An 18,789-nucleotide genomic window follows, 5' to 3' on the forward strand; every position below is an offset into this window, starting at 1 on the left:
TCATGGTACTGAGCAAAGACTCCCAAACAGTTTATTCCATACTTCTATTTATTGTCATTTATTGTAAAGTTTGATTTCTTTCCATACAAATTATTTACATATTTGGTGATAAAACAAAGAGGTGTACAAAGAGCAAAGCATTCAGACAAACAGAGAGAAAGGGAGAGAAACATGCATGTACATTGAACAATTAAAGTACATTAAGATTAAGATTCTCTCCAGGGAATCACAGTCATTTTGATTGCCGTTTGGTTTTTAGGTGGGATTAGGTATCCTTGAAGTCAACTACCATTCGTTATAATCCAAACTGTCCAAGAGGAGACAAAAGCACATTGTAAGTGAAACACTATGTTTGGGATAAAATTTCATTTGATTCATATCGCTCACTGTGGTTCCGAGTCTTGGCTTGGATCAGCACCAAACAGCAGCCAAGCCATCGCCTGTTCTGGGGTAGACCTCTTCCCATATCTAGAGAAAATCAAGTGTCTCTTAATTATTCTTAAACAAATTAAGTTTATGCTCTTGTCCAACTTATTTTCCTCAAACCTGTGCATGGCCACAGAGGAGAAACACAAAGAAACACGGTGTAACACAAAGACAAATACCAGCCGCGGTAATTACACATCACCTTGATGGATGATGAAGTTCTGCCTCATATATTAAAAAACATATTGTTTATTGTTTTACCAGCAGCGCTCACTTGTGGGACCCAATTTCCACCTACAATTGACTACAATCGATGATGTAACATTTGGCTGAACTGAAATATGAGGTTATATATACCGTATATTGGATAGAGGAAGAGTTAACCTTTAGAGAGACACACTCATTGAGTCAGTTATTACTTTTATGCCCGGTTTGCAAAATGTACAAATACACACCTTTGAGTCCAATATATTATCTGTTTAGGGTAAATGCTGTAAGTACAGTCGTCTCTCACCCTTCAAGCTACAAATATTGCGGCTTCATCACATTGTTAATTTATTTTTTATCCATCCATCCATTTTCTACCGCTTGTCCCTTTTGGGGTCGCGGGGGGTGCTGGAGCCTATCTCAGCTGCAATCGGGCGGAAGGCGGTGTACACCCTGGACAAGTCACCACCTCATCGCAGGGCCAACAAAGATAGACAGACAACATTCACACTCACATTCACACACTAGGGCCAATTTTAGTGTTGCCAATCAACCTATCCCCAGGTGCATGTTTTTGGCAGTGGGAGGAAGCCGGAGTACACGGGGAGAACATGCAAACTCTACACAGAAAGATCCCAAGCCCGGGATTGAACTCAGTAGTTCAATCCCTCAGTGGTTAGTGCATGTGCCTCAGAGAGGCACATGCACTAACCCCTGTCCACCGAGCTTCCCCTTTCTTTTTTAGATTATTTTTAAAATCCTATTCTACAATTTATCGCTCATACATTAAGGATTTTCAAGCATAACCATATCTAAATTAACAGAAAATATCAATAATACAGGAGTATTGGCCACAACAGGAGAACAAACCAATCAGAGCGCGGTGTTCAGCATCTTGACCACTGATTAGCTCAGCTTGAGGCAGGGTTACTGTATTGGACTAAAAAAGTGTAAAGGTAACTTAAGGGTGTTTTTCCATGTCTAGGGGGCGCTCATAATGTTGAAAAACTTATTTAGAAGTTAAAATATAGATTCCTAAATTGCAGAAATTAATTAGATCTGGACAGGACCACGATAAATTAACACTAATAAAAGAGGGACAACTGTTTATATTGTACTTTGAGGGACAGACAAATGCCCCATGTTTCCAAACTGTGTGTTATTATAAATTATGTTTAAGAATCTGTGTAACAATGCTATAGTACTTCCAATGTATTGATTGTTTTAACAATGCTAGGGGGAAATCACATCTTTAATATATATATTCTTACTTTAACCACATCAAATGTTCATATGTTTTCATCCAGGATGTCTTGTATATTGCTGCATTCGTCTTTCCCTCTATCCTGACCAGTTTTTCCCAGTATCTGTAGCTAAAAAACATCCCCAAAGCATGATGCTGCCCCCACCATGCTTCACTGTAGGGATGGTATTGGCCTGGTAATGAGCGGTGCCTGGTTTCCTCCAAACGTAATACCTGGCATTCACACCAAATGTTCAATCTTTGTCTCATCACACCACACAATTTTGTTTCTGATAGTCTGAGAGTTTTTCAGGAGCATTTTGGTAAACTTTTTACCAAGAAATGGCTTCCGCCTGGCTACTCTACCATACAGGCCTGATTGGTTGAGTGCTGCATAGATGGTTCCTTCTGCAAGGTTCTCCTCTTTCCACAGAGGAATGCTGTAGCTCTGACAGAGTGACCATCGGGTTGTTGGTCACCACCCTGAGTAAACTAAGATGAATGCAGCAAAGTACAGACAGATGGATAGATCGATAGTACTTAATTGATTCCTTCAAAAGAATTCCTTCAGGAAAATTTAAAAAAACTCCTGGTTGAAAACCAACACTACCCATCCAACCTGATGGAGCTTGAGAGGTGCTGCCAAGAGGAATGAGCAAAGAGGAATGGGCGAAAAGATAGGTGTGCCAAGCTTGTGGCATCGTATTCAAAAAGACTTGAGGCTGTAATTGCTGGCAAAAGTGCATCAACAAAGTATTGAGCAAATTATGTGAATACTTATGTGCATGTGATATTTGTATTTTTTATTGTTATTACATTTTTAAAAATGAAAAAAATCACCTTGTCCATTATGGGGTATTGTCGGTCGAATTTTGAGAAAGAAAAAGATAATTCCATTTTGGAATAAGTTTTACATAACCAAATGTAGAAAAAGTGAAGGGCTGTGAATACTTTTCGTATGCACAGTTTTATAAACCTTGCAATAGAGTGGATCATATCCTTTCAAGACTGATGTTAAAAAAAACAAGCATGCCATTAGCCTTAAAAGTGATTGATATATTGAGGGGTAAAAAGCAATCAAATAATCAAAATGTACACATTTGCTCTTTCAAGGTTCCTAGAAGGTTGACTAACCTTAGCCTTCCATTAAATTTGTGAGAATTTACATTCTAGAAATCAAATGCTTATTTTTTTGTTTTTTTTACATTTTAAGTAATTATTTTGGGTAGATTTGTCTTCCCAACAGGATGTTTTATACAATTTTGGTGAGTAACCACTGGTTTACAATATGTAGTCTGAATTCTTGCAGGTAATTGAAATACAAGATGGAGGAGATGTTTATATCCCTGTCAAATCCCGTTAGATCAAGTCAGAACTTCTTGCGCTTATGTGAGAACGAAGAAATTCTGGTTCTGGATGAAAGTTGATCAGACAAACCAACTTATTAAATTTGACATAAAGTGGATAGTTTCCTCACCTCTGTCTGGTGATTAGGTTGACATAGTGCCTGACAGCAGCGTGGTACTTGGCCCAGTCGTCCGGGGAGGCATTGCTGCCGGGACTCTCTGGTTTGGGCGGGTATGCGTCGGCAAAGGTGCTCCAAAACACCAACAAGCAGAAGAGGAGTGTGGCGAGCATCATGCACAATTTCAGCATGGTTGTCTGATGAGGGAAAAAACACAACAACTTCCATAATACACTAACATGTAGTCTCATATACAATAACTTACAACTTGATTAAAACAAATTTGCCAAAAGGTAGAAGAAAACCTACTTTTGTCTATTAAGTCTCCCGGTGCAGATTAGCTGGTGATGATTGAGGTTCTGGTGTCCTGACTTGCTCTCCTCCTCTCTGTCTCTTGGCTTTTATAGCGAGGGATGCGGACGTGAAGTGTGTTGAGTAACACGAAACCACACCCCTCACTTTCTACTACAGCAGCCTAGAAGAGGTCACGCGTCACCGAAACAGCTCACACGCACAACCGCACACATACACTAAGGTTGATGAAATAAGAATTAAAAATCTGCATTTGACCAAATCAAATGAGGACTCCAGCATAATATACAGTATGAATATCATGCTGGGTTAGCCCTTTAGGAGTTCCTTTGAATGCAATCACTTATTTGTATCAGATTAAAAAATGCAAGCTTTTCAAGACTGCTTTTAATTTTTTTAAATTTTTATTTTTATTATATATTTTTTGCACTTAAAACAAGTCAAACATTTCGATGACTTCAGTCGGATATATACCAAATGATAATTATACTAAAGGGGATTTTAACCTTTTTTAAAGGTTAATGTATGTCTATATCTACATCACTTGTTTTTTTTTGTTTGTTGTTTGTTTTTTGTTTTTTTCCATGGTCTGTGCTTATGGTATGCTTTTAATGTGTAATGTCTCGTGATTTATGTATTCTTTTGTATCATGACCTGTGGAATGTTTACTGTATTTTAACCTGCCTTAGGACAACGGATGAAAATTAACTATTGTGCTAATTCCGGCATATTTACATTGTTGCTCTATGTTGATTAATATGCATTGTCCTAATTCAAATAAATAAATAAATACATATGAACACATGACAATGATCATTAAGCTTACTTAGTGAGCGGCAACATTGATTTTCAGTTGTTTCTCATTGATTGATTTCTGGGATTTCTTTCTCCAGTGTCAGTTTCAAAATTAACCTCACGCTTGATGTACTAATGAAAAAAAAGTGCGCTTACAAAAAACTCCTGAGAAAACAAATATATGTTTTATTTTTAATGAGCAAATAATACAAAACTCTTAAGCTGAGGTAAACAAAAAAATATATATACCTCAATAAATATGACTTATTATAATGGATTTTAACCTTTTAATGGCCAGTATGTTCCTTTTTCGGGGATGAACATTTTCCCCATATACACCATCATTAAACATCAATATAGGCACACACTTGTCATTTCAGGAGAAAAGTTCCCTTGAAAAACTTTCAACTTCCATCCATTCATTTTCTACCGCTTGTCCCGTTCGGGGTTGCGGGGGTGCTGGAGCATATCTTAGCTGCATTCAGGCGGAAGGCAAACTTTAACACGTTAAATTTTCTGCATGCTTTGAGTGCGGGAGAGAAGTCCCATCTAATTGACAATGCCGAAAATTGGGGATTGAATGCCAATAGTCCAGGTTGTACACCTAAGCTCATGTGAGATCAAGAATTGTCCTTCATATAGTTTGTTTTGTGTTGTAAGGAATAAGTGCGTCCATTTACAAACCCTGTTTCCATTTGAGTTGGGAAATTGTGTTAGATGTAAATATAAACGGAATACAATGATTTGCAAATCCTTTTCAACCCATATTCAATTGAATGCACTACAAAGATATGATATTTGATGTTCAAACTCATGAACTTTATTTTTTTTTTTGCAAATAATCATTAACTTAGAATTTTATGGCTGCAACACATGCCAAAGTAGTTGGGAAAGGGCATGTTCACCACTGTGTTACATCACCTTTTCTTTTAACAACACTCAATAAACATTTGGGAATTGAAAAAACTAATTGTTGAAACTTTGAAAGTGGAATTCTTTCCCATTCTTGTTTTATGTACAGCTTGAGTCGTTCAACAGTCCGGGGTCTCGGCTGTCGTATTTTACACTTTATAATGCACCACACATTTTCGATGGGAGACAGGTCTAGACTGCAGGCGGGCCAGGAAAGTACCCGCACTCTTTTTTTACGAAACCACACTGTTGTAACACGTACTGAATGGGGCTTGGCATTGTCTTGCTGGAATAAGCAGGGGCGTCCATGAAAAAGATGGCAGCATATGTTGTTCCAAAACCTGTAAGTACCTTTCAGCATTAATGGTGCCTTCACAGATGTGTAAGTTACCCATGACTTAGGCACTAATGTACCCCCATACCATCACAGATGCTGGCCTTTGAACTTTGCGTCGATAACAGTCTGGATGGTTCGCTTCCCCTTTGGTCCGGATGACACAATGTCGAATATTTCCCCAAAAAATTTGAAATGTGAACTTGTCAGACCACAGAACACTTTTCCACTTTGCATCAGTCCATCTTAGATGATCTCGGCTCCAGCGAAGCCGGCGGCATTTCTGGATGTTGTTGATAAATGGCTTTCTCTTCGCATAGTAGAGCTTTAACTTGCATTTACAGATATAGCGACAAACTGTATTTAGTGATAGTGGTTTTCTGAAGTGTTCCTGAGCCCATGTGGTGATATCCTTTAGACATTCAATCAATCAATCAATGTTTACTTATATAGCCCTAAATCACTAGTGTCTCAAAGGGCTGCACAAACCACTACGACATCCTCAGTAGGCCCACATAAGGGCAAGGAAAACTCACACCCAGTGGGACATCGGTGACAATAATGACCCAGTGGGACGTCGGTGACAATGATGACTATGAGAACCTTGGAGAGGAGGAAAGCAATGGATGTCGAGCGGGTCTAACATGATACTGTGAAAGTTCGATCCATAATGAATCCAACACAGTCGCGAGAGTCCAGTCCAAAGCGGATCCAACACAGCAGCGAGAGTCCCGTTCACAGCGGAGCCAGAAGGAAACCATCCCAAGCGGAGGCGGATCAGCAGCGCAGAGACGTCCCCAGCCGATACACAGGCAAGCAGTACATGGCCACCGGATCGGACCGGACCCCCTCCACAAAGGAGAGTGGGACATAGAAGAAAAAGAAAAGAAACGGCAGATCAACTGGTCTAAAAAGGGAGTCTACATTGATGTCGGTTTATGATAAAGTGCCGCCGTGGAGTGATTTGTCCAGATTCTCTGAACCTTTTGATGATATTATGGGCCTTGGATATTGAAATCCCTAAATTTCTTGCAATTGCACTTTGAGAAACGTTGTTCTTAAACTGTTTGACTATTTGCTAACGCAGTTGTGGACAAAGGGGTGTACCTCGCCCCATCCTTTCTTGTGAAAGACCGAGCATTTTTTGGGAAGCTGTTTTTATACCCAATCATGGTACCCACCTGTTCTCAATTAGCCTGCACAACTGTGGAATGTTCCAAATAAGTGTTTGATGAGCATTCCTCAACTTTATAAATATTTTTTGCCACCTCTCCCAACTTTTTTTTCACGTGTTGCTGGCATCAAATTATAAAGTTAATGATTATTTGACCCCAAAAAAATGTTTATCAGTTTGAACATCAAATATGTTGTCTTTGTAGCATATTCAACTGAATATGGGTTGAAAAGGATTTGCAAATCATTGTATTCCGTTTTTATTTACATCTAACACAATTTCCCAACTCAAATTGAAATGGGGTTTGTATGTCTCTTTGCCATTTATTGGCCTGCGAACAGAGATGACAATTGAAAATATTACTATTGTATTGTTACTTATCACATCACAGAGAACAAAACATGAATGCCACAAAGTATCCTTTGAGTCTTTAAAAGATGAGCAAGATTGATGCAATGTATACAATAAACGTACATTATTATCAAGATAAATAGGGTTAATTTTCAGGGCCGTTGTTGTAATCAGGGCCACCCAATTGTTTAATTAACAAATCTATTCTGCACTTTTATTAGGACAGAAAGAGCATCTACACATATTTCTAGAAGTGAGGCAATAGACAAACGGTGACGTACTGTATGAGTTAAATATGACCGAATTTCTCTACTATCAATTAACCTTCTCAATGCATTCATCACACACGCTGCACACTATATTTAAGTGGCGGTCAAAGCTTTAATACACTGCAATTATCAGGCTGTCTTGATGCTTATACGCTGCCTTTGCAAAAAAGACTTTGCAGTCACTCCATTGCACACAAAAGACACCTTAGGTTCTCAAACTAACCCATGATTTTTATGACCGTTGCAGGAGCTCCAGTTTATCTTGCATCTTCATGGTCTGCTGTTCACGTTATGATGCCTGAAGTTTCGGCACTTATCTTTGGAAAGTGTGCGTTTGTATGTTTGCATTAAGGACGGAGATTGAGATGCGAAGGTATCATTTTTATTTGACTTCCATTTTTTATTGCTTAATCGCTGGGTGACGTTTTGGCGTTTATTTGCTCGTCATGTTATATGATTTTTTTGAAAGTCTTACTTTAGAAGCAAACTGTTTTCAGCCTTTACAGCTAGTTGTCCAAATTTATTCCACCATACTATGATATTTTTGATATTATGCAAACCAACTCGTACCAAGAGTCTTTATAGCCTACAACCTGCATCTTCGCTTTGTGTTGTAATTGACAAAACAGATTATTGGTATACACTTTTTTCCCCTATTTTTCGTCATGTAATATAACTTTTTCGCAACATAATTCATAAAAAATACACCTTTATTATTTTGAAGTGTGCGTTTCTGATAGTATTACAAATAAAAATAAAAAATGTTCTCGGGATGTGAATCTTACAACAGCTAACAATTCAATTCTGAATCCATCCATCATCTTCCGCTTATCCGAGGTCGGGTCGCGGGGGCAACAGCCTAAGCAGGGAAACCCAGACTTCCCTCTCCCCAGCCACTTCGTCTAGCTCTTCCCGGGGGATCCCGAGGCGTTCCCAGGCCAGCCGGGAGACATAGTCTTCCCAACGTGTCCTGGGTCTTCCCCGTGGCCTCCTACCGGTTGGACGTGCCCTAAACACCTCCCTAGGGAGGCGTTCGGGTGGCATCCTGACCAGATGCCCGAACCACCTCATCTGGCTCCTCTCGATGTGGAGGAGCAGCGGCTTTACTTTGAGCTCCTCCCGGATGGCAGAGCTTCTCACCCTATCTCTAAGGGAGAGCCCCGCCACACGGCGGAGGACTCATTTCGGCCGCTTGTACCCGTGATCTTATCCTTTCGGTCATGACCCAAAGCTCATGACCATAGGTGAGGATGGGAACGTAGATCGACCGGTAAATTGAGAACTTTGCCTTCCGGCTCAGCTCCTTCTTCACCACAACGGATCGGTACAACGTCCGCATTACTGAAGACGCCGCACCGATCCACCTGTCGATCTCACGATCCACTCTTCCCTCACTCGTGAACAAGACTCCTAGGTACTTGAACTCCTCCACTTGGGGCAGGGTCTCCTCCCCAACCCGGAGATGGCACTCCACCCTTTTCCGGGCGAGAACCATGGACTCGGACTTGGAGGTGCTGATTCTCATTCCGGTCGCTTCACACTCGGCTGCGAACCGATCCAGCGAGAGCTGAAGATCCTGGTCAGATGAAGCCATCAGGACCACATCATCTGCAAAAAGCAGAGACCTAATCCTGCGGTTACCAAACCGGAACCCCTCAACGCCTTGACTGCGCCTAGAAATTCTGTCCATAAAAGTTATGAACAGAATCGGTGACAAAGGACAGCCTTGGCGGAGTCCAACCCTCACTGGAAATGTGTTCGACTTACTGCCGGCAATGCGGACCAAGCTCTGGCACTGATCGTACAGGGAACGGACCGCCACAATAAGACAGTCCGATACCCCATACTCTCTGAGCACTCCCCAAAGGACTTCCCGAGGGACACGGTCGAATGCCTTCTCCAAGTCCACAAAGCACATGTAGACTGGTTGGGCAAACTCCCATGCACCCTCAAGAACCCTGCCGAGAGTATAGAGCTGGTCCACAGTTCCACGACCAGGACGAAAACCACACTGTTCCTCCTGAATCCGAGGTTCGACTATCCGACGTAGCCTCCTCTCAAGTACACCTGAATAAACCTTACCGGGAAGGCTGAGGAGTGTGATCCCACGATAGTTGGAACACACCCTCCGGTCCCCCTTCTTAAAGAGAGGAACCACCACCCCGGTCTGCCAATCCAGAGGTACCGCCCCCGATGTCCACGCGATGCTGCAAAGTCTTGTCAACCAAGACAGCCCCACAGCATCCAGAGAATTAAGGAACTCCAGGCGGATCTCGTCCACCCCTGGGGCCTTGCCACCGAGGAGCTTTTTAACTACCTCAGCGACCTCAGCCCCAGAAATAGGAGAGTCCACCACAGATTCCCCAGGCACTGTTTCCTCATAGGAAGACGTGTTGGTGGGATTGAGGAGGTCTTCGAAGTATTCCTTCCACCTATCCACAACATCCGCAGTCGAGGTCAGCAGAACACCATCCGCACCATACACGGTGTTGATAGTGCACCGCTTCCCCTTCCTGAGGCGGCGGACGGTGGTCCAGAATCGCTTCGAAGCCCTCCGGAAGTCGTTTTCCAAGGCTTCCCCGAACTCTTCCCATGTCCAAGTTTTTGCCTCCGCGACCGCTGAAGCTGCACACCGCTTGGCCTGTCGGTACCTGTCCACTGCCTCCGGAGTCCTATGAGCCAAAAGGACCCGATAGGACTCCTTCTTCAGCTTGACGGCATCCCTCACCGCTGGTGTCCACCAAGGGGTTTTGGGATTGCCGCCCCGACAGGCACCAACTACCTAGCGGCCACAGCTCCGATCTGCCGCCTCGACAATAGAGGTGCGGAACATGGTCCACTCGGACTCAATGTCCAGCACCTCCCTCGTGACATGTTCAAAGTTCTTCCGGAGGTGGGAATTGAAACTTTCTCTGACAGGAGACTCTGCCAGACGTTCCCAGCAGACCCTCACAATGCGTTTGGGCCTCCCAGGTCTGTCCGGGATACTCCCCCACCATCGCAGCCAACTCACCACCAGGTGGTGATCGGTAGAAAGCTCCGCCCCTCTCTTCACCCGAGTGTCCAAAACATGAGGCCGCAAATCCGATGACACAACTACAAAGTCGATCATGGAACTGCGGCCTAGGGTGTCCTGGTGCCAAGTGCACATATGGACACCCTTATGTTTGAACATGGTGTTTGTTATGGACAAACTGTGACGAGCACAAAAGTCCAATAACAAAATGCCACTCGGGTTCAGATCCGGGCGGCCATTCTTCCCAATCACGCCTCTCCAGGTTTCACTGTCGTTGCCAACGTGAGCGTTGAAGTCTCCCAGTAGGACAAGGGAATCACCCAGGGGAGCACTTTCCAGTACTCCCTCGAGTGCTCCCAAAAAGGGTGGGTACTCTGAACTGCTGTTTGGTGCATAAGCACAAACAACAGTCAGGACCCGTCCCCCCACCCGAAGGCGGAGGGAGGCTACCCTTTCGTCCACCGGGTTGAACTCCAACGTACAGGCTTTGAGCCGGGGGGAAACAAGAATTGCCACCCCAGCCCGTCGCCTCTCACTGCCGGCAACGCCAGAGTGGAAGAGGGTCCAATCCCTCTCGAGAGAAGTGGTTCCAGAGCCCTTGCTGTGTGTCGAAGTGAGTCCGACTATATCCAGCCGGAATTTCTCGACTTCGCGCACTAGCTCAGGCTCTTTCCCCCCAGTGACGTGACGTTCCACGTCCCAAGAGCTAGCTTCTGTAGCCGAGGATCGGACCGCCAAGTGCCCTGCCTTCGGCTGTCGCCCAGCTCACAATGCACCCGACCTCTATGGCCCCTGCTATGGATGGTGAGCCCATTGGAGGGGTGACCCACGTTGCCTCTTCGGGCTGTGCCCGGCCGGGCCCCATGGGAACAGGCCCGGCCACCAGGCGCTCGCCATCGTGCCCCACCTCCGGGCCTGGCTCCAGAGGGGGGCCCCGGTGACCCGCGTCCGGGCGAGGGAAATCTGGGTCCATGATTTTTCTTCTTCATAAAGGTCTTCGAGCTGCTCTTTGTCTGATCCCTCACCTAGAACATGTTTGCCTTGGGAGACCCTACCAGGGGGCTTTATGCCCCCGGACAACATTGCTCCTAGGATCATTGGGACACGCAAACTCCTCTACCACGATAAGGTTGCAGCTCAGAGAGGAGCGATTCTGAATCAATTCTAAATCAAGAATTGATTCAATTCTGAATCAATTCTTGATTTAGCACTATTCTCGATTGCAACCGATTCTTGCAATGTATTATTTGGTACAAAATGTATGGAACAACCATCTCAAAACAGGTTACAGGTTACAAAAGCTCTTATTGACTGCTGACGTGACTAGCAAAAAAAACATTTATTAAGTGATTCTTAAAAAATATTAATAATTTAAAAAATTGTTGTTACTATTGATTTTGGAAAATGATTAATTGATTTAGAATAAAATAAGAATCACGATTCGGATGTGAATCGATTTTTTTCGGCACACTTAGCTTTTTTTTTAAATAATAGTTTTTTTCCCTGATATTGGAACTTTTTCTTGTTAGATAAAATAAAGTATTTTCTTATTCTGACTTAATTCTCATTAAATCACTAGTCTTTTTTGAATTTTTGCTGTTGTTTTTTAGTTTAAATGTATTTTCAACACAAAAAATGCCAATAAAAAACAGCTACAAGCCACAAATGGTCCCATGGCTTCACTTTGGACACGCTTTTAGGTGTAAATTGAAACACATCCTAACCCCCCACCCCCAGTTATTATTATTGTTATTTTAATGCATTTTTTATGATCAGTTCAATTGAAAAGTGTAATAGTACAACTTTATTTCACTAATATAAAAATATAACAATTTTAATCCCGACAATTACTTTCTTTTAATATTATGACTTACTTCCCAAAAATTACAACTTAGGCCTTATCATATTTTTTTGTGTTTGCAGCGTCTAGAATACCAGTTATGTATTCAGTAAAAACATACCAGTGTAAATTAAGTCTATGTTTGAATTATACATACAAATTGATGTTTCAGAAGGCTTGTAAGATGAGATGATGGATCAGTCAACGATGGCGTCACGTGTACAAGAGAACATATGTTGTCCTGGTCGGCTCCCCCGGGAGGTCGTGACATCTCCAGTCAAGAGCTGTTTATAGAATCGTGAAAAAAAACAAAGGTTTTCATTTGCCTGTCCCTGAGCTCTTGTCAAAAACACAACTTGATTCAGGCATAAATCCCCACTGACATCCTCTGTGGACCTCCTGCACAGCAATAAACAAGTAGTTAAAAATGTGTACGAGTGTGTCATAAAAGGGTGGAAGTGGGTTGTAAGATTACACATGGATTGCTCTGACCATCTCTCAGCTATTATTACACCGTTGTTCAAAATATGTTTTTTAATGACAGTCAAAATAGGATCTAAAATGAAAATGAGTTGAAAAACAACCAGATTGTGAATAAATAATCATGCCTTGAAGGGATGGGATAAGCTCTTCCTGTTATAATCAACCACTTCCAGCAGCCAACGGTGGCTTTTATGGAACATTTTGTTAATTCTACCTCAGTAATCAACATCTCGGCGTTGACTTTACCGGGCTATAAAAGTCAATGGTAAGAGACAATGATGTGCACAGGACAAAGTCATTAACCGACCACAGTGTTTGCAAGTCAACAGCTCCAGATAAGAGAAGTGGACATCTTTTCACAGGCTGCTATAGCTCAGTAAAAACCCTCCTATGGAGAAGTGCATGAGGTGCTAAAAGACAGACAACTTTACTTCACCAACTTTTTTGCTGCCTTTGCCAATTAGTGTGTTGCACAAAGTCCCACTGGAGAAGCGTACGTTTGCGTTACCCACTGCTGCCCAGTCCAACCCCAAGCTCGAGATTACACACACATTCTTAAGTGTACAGTAAGAGCAATTTCCTGGCGGAGAGCCTGACTACTTCCTGTCAAAAGCACAAAAAGGGGCGAAATGATGATGCATTATTATATAATTTATCTCACAGGAGGTGAGTCACTAATATGAACTAAGTGCTTTTCAGGCCATCATGTCTGTTTGCTCAGGTCTGTGGAAGACAAACCAGGGTACTGATGATAACTCATGACCACTCTGAATGGTCTTCACTTAGAGTCAGTTTGGAGCAAGCGGTGGTGGGAAATGCATGTCATTTTACCTCCCGGACATTGACTATTTACTGGCATGAACATACAGTGAATGAACACGTCATGTGTTTTTCAAAACAGCAGCGTCTCGTGCGATTTTCTAGTCCCGAGACGACCAGCGACTTGAAACCTCACTGAGAACCATTTGTCTTTTCTGGAAAGCAAACAGAGTGGGTTAATTTTATGAGTGCGCCGGCAGTTTCAAGTAACGCTGATGGATAGCACAGATGGCAAGGAAAAAAATTGCTGATTTGATTAGGGGTGAGTTCTCAAATTCACTACAGAGTCTGTTCACAAATCAGGAAAAAGTCAGCGTGGACTCACTAATTGTTTGACCATTTAGTTTCCCTGCAGCCCCGTCAAAGTATCCTGAAGGGGCCCCTCTAACGAAAACAACATTGGCACTTATTTCAAAGTTGTGGACCTAAAAAAATATGCAGGTAAAATTACCCTCAAAATAGGCACAGTAGTGACTCTAAGCTTGTTTTCTGACAGTTTTCAGCAAGGGCTGGGCAATATATCGATATATAAGATAAATCCCGGGTTTGTCTCTGTGCGATATAGAAAATGACTATATCGTAATATTCGCGTATACGTTCTCACGCAGTTGCTTTTAGCTGCAGGCATTACACTACAGGCTCTTCTCACTCTTTCCTGTCTCTCCTTCTCACAGACAAGCAGGCGCACAAACTTACATACGTCACGTCATACGTCACATACGTATACGCCCTCGCCCAGCAGAGAGGTAGCAGACTGGGTAACGTTAGCTGTGATGCTAACGTAGCCGTGCGAGTCGTAACACGAGAGAAAGAATGTGCGAATCTGGTAACAAATGAAGGAAGACTTAATTCCCAATAAAAACAGCAGGGTTTCCATTGTCTGGCGGTGGTTCGGCTTCAAGCGGGAATATGTCGAACAGACAACCTTAATTTGGCAAGTGTGGGGCAAAAGCGTTGCTATAAAAAGTAGCATTATTGCTAATATGTAGCACCATTTGAAAAGTCACTCGCTAGAGAATGAAGAGAATTTAATAACGTCCGTAGTAACCTACCACATAGTGAAGGAGGAATACTATTTGATTTCCTATTATGCAGAACATTTCTATTTTAGACTTAAAATGTTTTTGACAATCTTGCACTTTATGTTTTGGAAATGACATAAATGTTTGTGCCATTGCTTAATAACTTTAATAAATATACTTTTGATCAATTGACGTAGTTGTGATTTCCCTCTCTGCATGAAAGTTTAAAAGTAGCATATATGAAGAAGAATGTTTTAATGTATACACATAGAATCATCATACTGCTGTGATTATATGTATCAAGTGTTCATTCAGGGCCAAGGCAAAATATCGTAATATATATCATATATCGCGATATGGCCTAAAAATATCGAGATATTAAAAAAAGGCAATATTGCCCAGCCCTATTTTCAGCACATTTTGGAACCGCTGCCATTAGCTCCAAATGCATGTGGGCCTGCATCAGCAGAGGACTGAAGGCAATTTAATATTGCCTACTTACTGTTTTGGTCGCATAGTCATCCCGAAACATGTTATTTTTGCACATAATTTGAAGGAATAATCAAATATATCTGCCAGATGCATTGATGCAGGTTGTAGCAATATAAGTAGAGCAGAGGTTAGGCTGCATACACTTCAAAATGAAGGGAATATGAAGAAAGTATGGCTCTCTTCAGTCAAAATGGGCCCGAATAAGGGAGAGCAGTGTGACTTTGAAGAAGAAGGGTTGTGGCTGGAGTTAGGATGGAAAAAAGGTAAACCATTTAAGCCAAATGCGGTCCCAAAGATCAGGAGGCCCCTCCAGGGGAGAGTAAGTCAGGACCTACGGTAAAACAGAGAAACAAATATAAGGTAAGCCACTAGTATTTTATTTTACATCCTCTTCCCTCTTCTACTGATGATTTCCTCCAGATGTTTGAGGAAATGCTGAAAGAGCATGAGAAAACTCAGGCTATTGTGCATTTGGATATGGCAATGTTTTTATACTTCTTTTTTGCTCATGTTGCTCATGTCAGTTTCCAAGTAATCATGGACCGGGGCGGTAAAAACATTAGGGCTGCTGAAAAATGTTTTTAATTCACATTCTTATTAATTCCAATTCTAAATTGATTCATAATTTAAAAAAATTGACAAAAAAAAATAAAAATCAGCAATCAAAAGGTTTTGTAACCTCTAGACGGTTTTGAAAAAGGCTTTATTATAATTAATATACCACATAATATATTGCTAGAGTTGAAAAAACATGCAATTAGTAATGTAAGTAATAGTTTTATTTGCCTTTATCCACAATGTCTATGCGGGGAAATGGGCTCAAGTTCTGTAGATGACATCACGCAAAGAGGGTCCGTTCCAAGTACAGTTGGTTTTCTATGTATTACTCAAAAACTAATTGATATGGGGAAAGACTGTCAGATTCATTTTTTAGAGCAAAAAATATATAAAGAGAACTTGTGACATTTTGGTCATCTGGACACTGTGGAACCTTTGCACAAAACACTGAACCCCCTCACCTTTGCTTTAAATTGCTTGCAATATGCAATATAACTCTTTGACCCTTAGTATAGAGACACATTTTTTTTTTTTAAACTATGGTAAGTTTACAAACTGTATGACCTTTGAGATAATTTAATTTAGAGTTACAACTGTAAAACCAATTCTTGGGCCAAAAGTAGAACCCATTAAAACTTGCAATCCAGCGACTTATTTTCATTTTTCTCCATTAGTCTATCTGCTTTGGAATCAAGCAGTGCCGCGACTCTCTAGGGCCAGAAGATGGAGCTGCACTGAAAAAGGTATCTCAACTTAAGAGCTTAATTGGTTCTGAGTGGGTACTCTTATTTCAAAATATCTAAAATCAACATCTCCATTGAAATAAATTGAAATCAACTGAATTGGTGACCAAAACATCAGAGTTTTTACATTGAGCATGCTTTTTAAAAAGAAAAATCTGACTTCTCACACAATAAATATATGAAAAACAAAACAATAGAATGTAGTACAAACAACTCCAGTAGTTTTATGATGTAATGTAATATTAGTGCACAACATTTACCTCGGAGAGTGGACTTCTATGTTACCGCCATCTGGTTGTTTCTTCATCAAACACAACACCGGCAACTTTCCAAAAAACTTTTTGGATCAATGCGCGCCATTAAGATATTTTACATTCTAGCCTTCTGCTTCAGTATAGTGCAGACTAGCAGTGATACGCTTCAATTGCTTTGCCAAGCTGTCATTTTTTTTTTTTTTTTAATTCAATGAATATGATGACATTTTCTTCTAAACCCTGTCTTTCATATTTATTTTCTTCCTTCCCATGGTTAGAAAACAAAGTTATGTTCACTGTGACATTTGCTGCACCAACTAATGGCGGAGATGCTTGTGACTCAAATGTCTGCTTGCAACTTTAAGCCTAACAATTAGCTGAAAGACAACACTTATCTCAAAACACTTAAGTTGTGGTAGAAAAAAACTAAATTATCTTATTTTTGCTAAATAATTGGTAATACGTATTTACAAATAACAGAATAATTTTAAAAAGTTGTGAGAATAAAGTGTTACCTTAACATCCATCTATCCATCCATTTTCTACCGCTTGCCCCTTACACGTTGTTAAAAAACGTGTACGGTTCCATTCCATTTTGTACCGCTTGTCGAGAAAGGAAATGTGTTTAGAATTAAATCTAATTTTCTTTGAGAAAAGTCATAATGCGACAAGAATAAGACTCGAATGAATAATGTCGGGTTTTGTGCGAAAAAATTATAACATTACAAGAAAGTTGAAATTTTCCAAAATGTTAAAAATTCCTACACAAAGATTATAACACAATGTTATAAAAAAAAATTTAAAACAATGCATTAAAAAACAAATAATGTATATGTTGTATGGATTAATATGCCCTAAGAACAATGCTTCGGAGCAGTGGGTTGTGCAGACATTATGCAAGTACAATGAATGCTATTTTTTTACCCTACTGAGGTCTCGAGGGCATGCATAAGTAACCATGCTTTGATTCTCACGAGAGAAGAATGACGTCAAACGAGGTTAAAGTAGAAGGCCGATGTTACCTATTAGCAGTCATGGATGTCTAAGACTCAAGCTGATTCAAGACCATCACTTAAACTCAGTAAAGGAAGTGGCTCTTTTCTTCTTTACAGCTCTGATGAATCGTCTCCCATGGGCCGACAGATCCACAGGTATCGATTCTGGAAAGTAATTAAAGCAAATGTACTTCACACGCAACAGAATCTGGCCAATTTCCAATCAAGCTATCCAACCCAAATACTTGTGTATGGATTAAAAAAATGCTGGTTGGTTGCTATGTTAATTTATTTCTTGTTTTGGTCAGCTTTCAGCGAACACTGTTTGGTATCAATCACTTTGACTTTCTGGCTTAGAGGTCTGAGAGTGTGGTCATACATCAATGGTGGCTTTAAAGAAACATCAGGAAAGGTAATATCCCAGTAGCCGCAAGCATCAGGGAGGCAAAGAAGATTTTTAAAAGTGACTCTTTTCTGGGGAAGGAGAATAGCAACAGAAAAATTACAAACTTTGGTTTTCCAAGGTTAAACGCAAAAAAAAAAAAAATGTCCTCACTGTTCAGTGACCAAAATTCCCACATGCACCTAAATGTAACAGAGATCCAGCAATTATGTTACCATAATCATGAAATACAATTATATATTTGGTAGCAATATTCATACATTTTAACAAATTATTACATAAAATTACAGCTACAAACTGTTCCTGTACAGTATATTGACTTTATCATAGTATTATTGTTTTTATACCATAGAGCCTCAGTGAGATAATATATTCCACTGTAAAATGCAAATTAAAACAACAGGTTCCTGTGTTTAACAGACTTCTTATCATGCTCTACAAGCCTGTAGTTACGTAAAAGTGAGATGAATGACGTTAATCAGCACGGTGGAGCTCTGAGCATCCCTTACCTGCGGCCTGACCCGCTGCAATAAAAGCGTCTGTCTGACTGAGTAATTGCTATCATTTGTCGGTGTTGCATGAGCGGCTAGCTGAATGGATAAAAGAGCCGTTGGCTGCCATGTCGAACCATCAGCACAGATCCTGTTCATGCTACGAAAATACAAACAACTGCTAC

At 41.1% G+C, this 18,789-nt stretch overlaps 1 protein-coding gene across 2 annotated transcripts; it reads right to left on the reverse strand.

The window, feature by feature from the left end:
- Window positions 1-30: 30 nt before the first annotated feature.
- Window positions 31-12,778, reverse strand: LOC133557100 (peptide Y-like). 2 transcript variants are annotated; one of them, XM_061907352.1, is made up of 5 exons: window positions 12,502-12,778; window positions 3,651-3,816; window positions 3,354-3,562; window positions 388-468; window positions 31-307 (listed from the first exon to the last, which is right to left on the reverse strand). In XM_061907352.1, the coding sequence occupies exons 3-5, from the start codon at window positions 3,530-3,532 to the stop codon at window positions 286-288; spliced, it is 282 nt and encodes a 93-aa protein (XP_061763336.1). In that variant the 5' UTR covers window positions 3,533-3,562; window positions 3,651-3,816; window positions 12,502-12,778; the 3' UTR covers window positions 31-285. The 2 variants fall into 2 exon arrangements, with proteins under 2 accessions (XP_061763336.1, XP_061763335.1); XM_061907351.1 differs by having other exon boundaries at window positions 3,354-3,538; window positions 12,502-12,749.
- Between the last annotated feature and the right edge of the window lie 6,011 nt (window positions 12,779-18,789).

This window comes from Nerophis ophidion, linkage group LG08 (assembly GCF_033978795.1).
Source record: "Nerophis ophidion isolate RoL-2023_Sa linkage group LG08, RoL_Noph_v1.0, whole genome shotgun sequence".
Taxonomy (NCBI): Eukaryota; Metazoa; Chordata; class Actinopteri; order Syngnathiformes; family Syngnathidae; genus Nerophis; species Nerophis ophidion.

Bases quoted from the DNA above. Each gene is read 5' to 3' on its own strand.
- LOC133557100 (XM_061907352.1), bottom strand. From the start codon at position 3,532: ATGCTGAAATTGTGCATGATGCTCGCCACACTCCTCTTCTGCTTGTTG. The intron at 469-3,353 runs GTGAGGAAACTA...GATTTTCTCTAG, and splicing joins AACCTAATCACCAGACAGAG to ATATGGGAAGAGGTCTACCC. The intron at 308-387 runs GTGAGCGATATG...CCTCTTGGACAG, and splicing joins AGCCAAGACTCGGAACCACA to TTTGGATTATAACGAATGGT.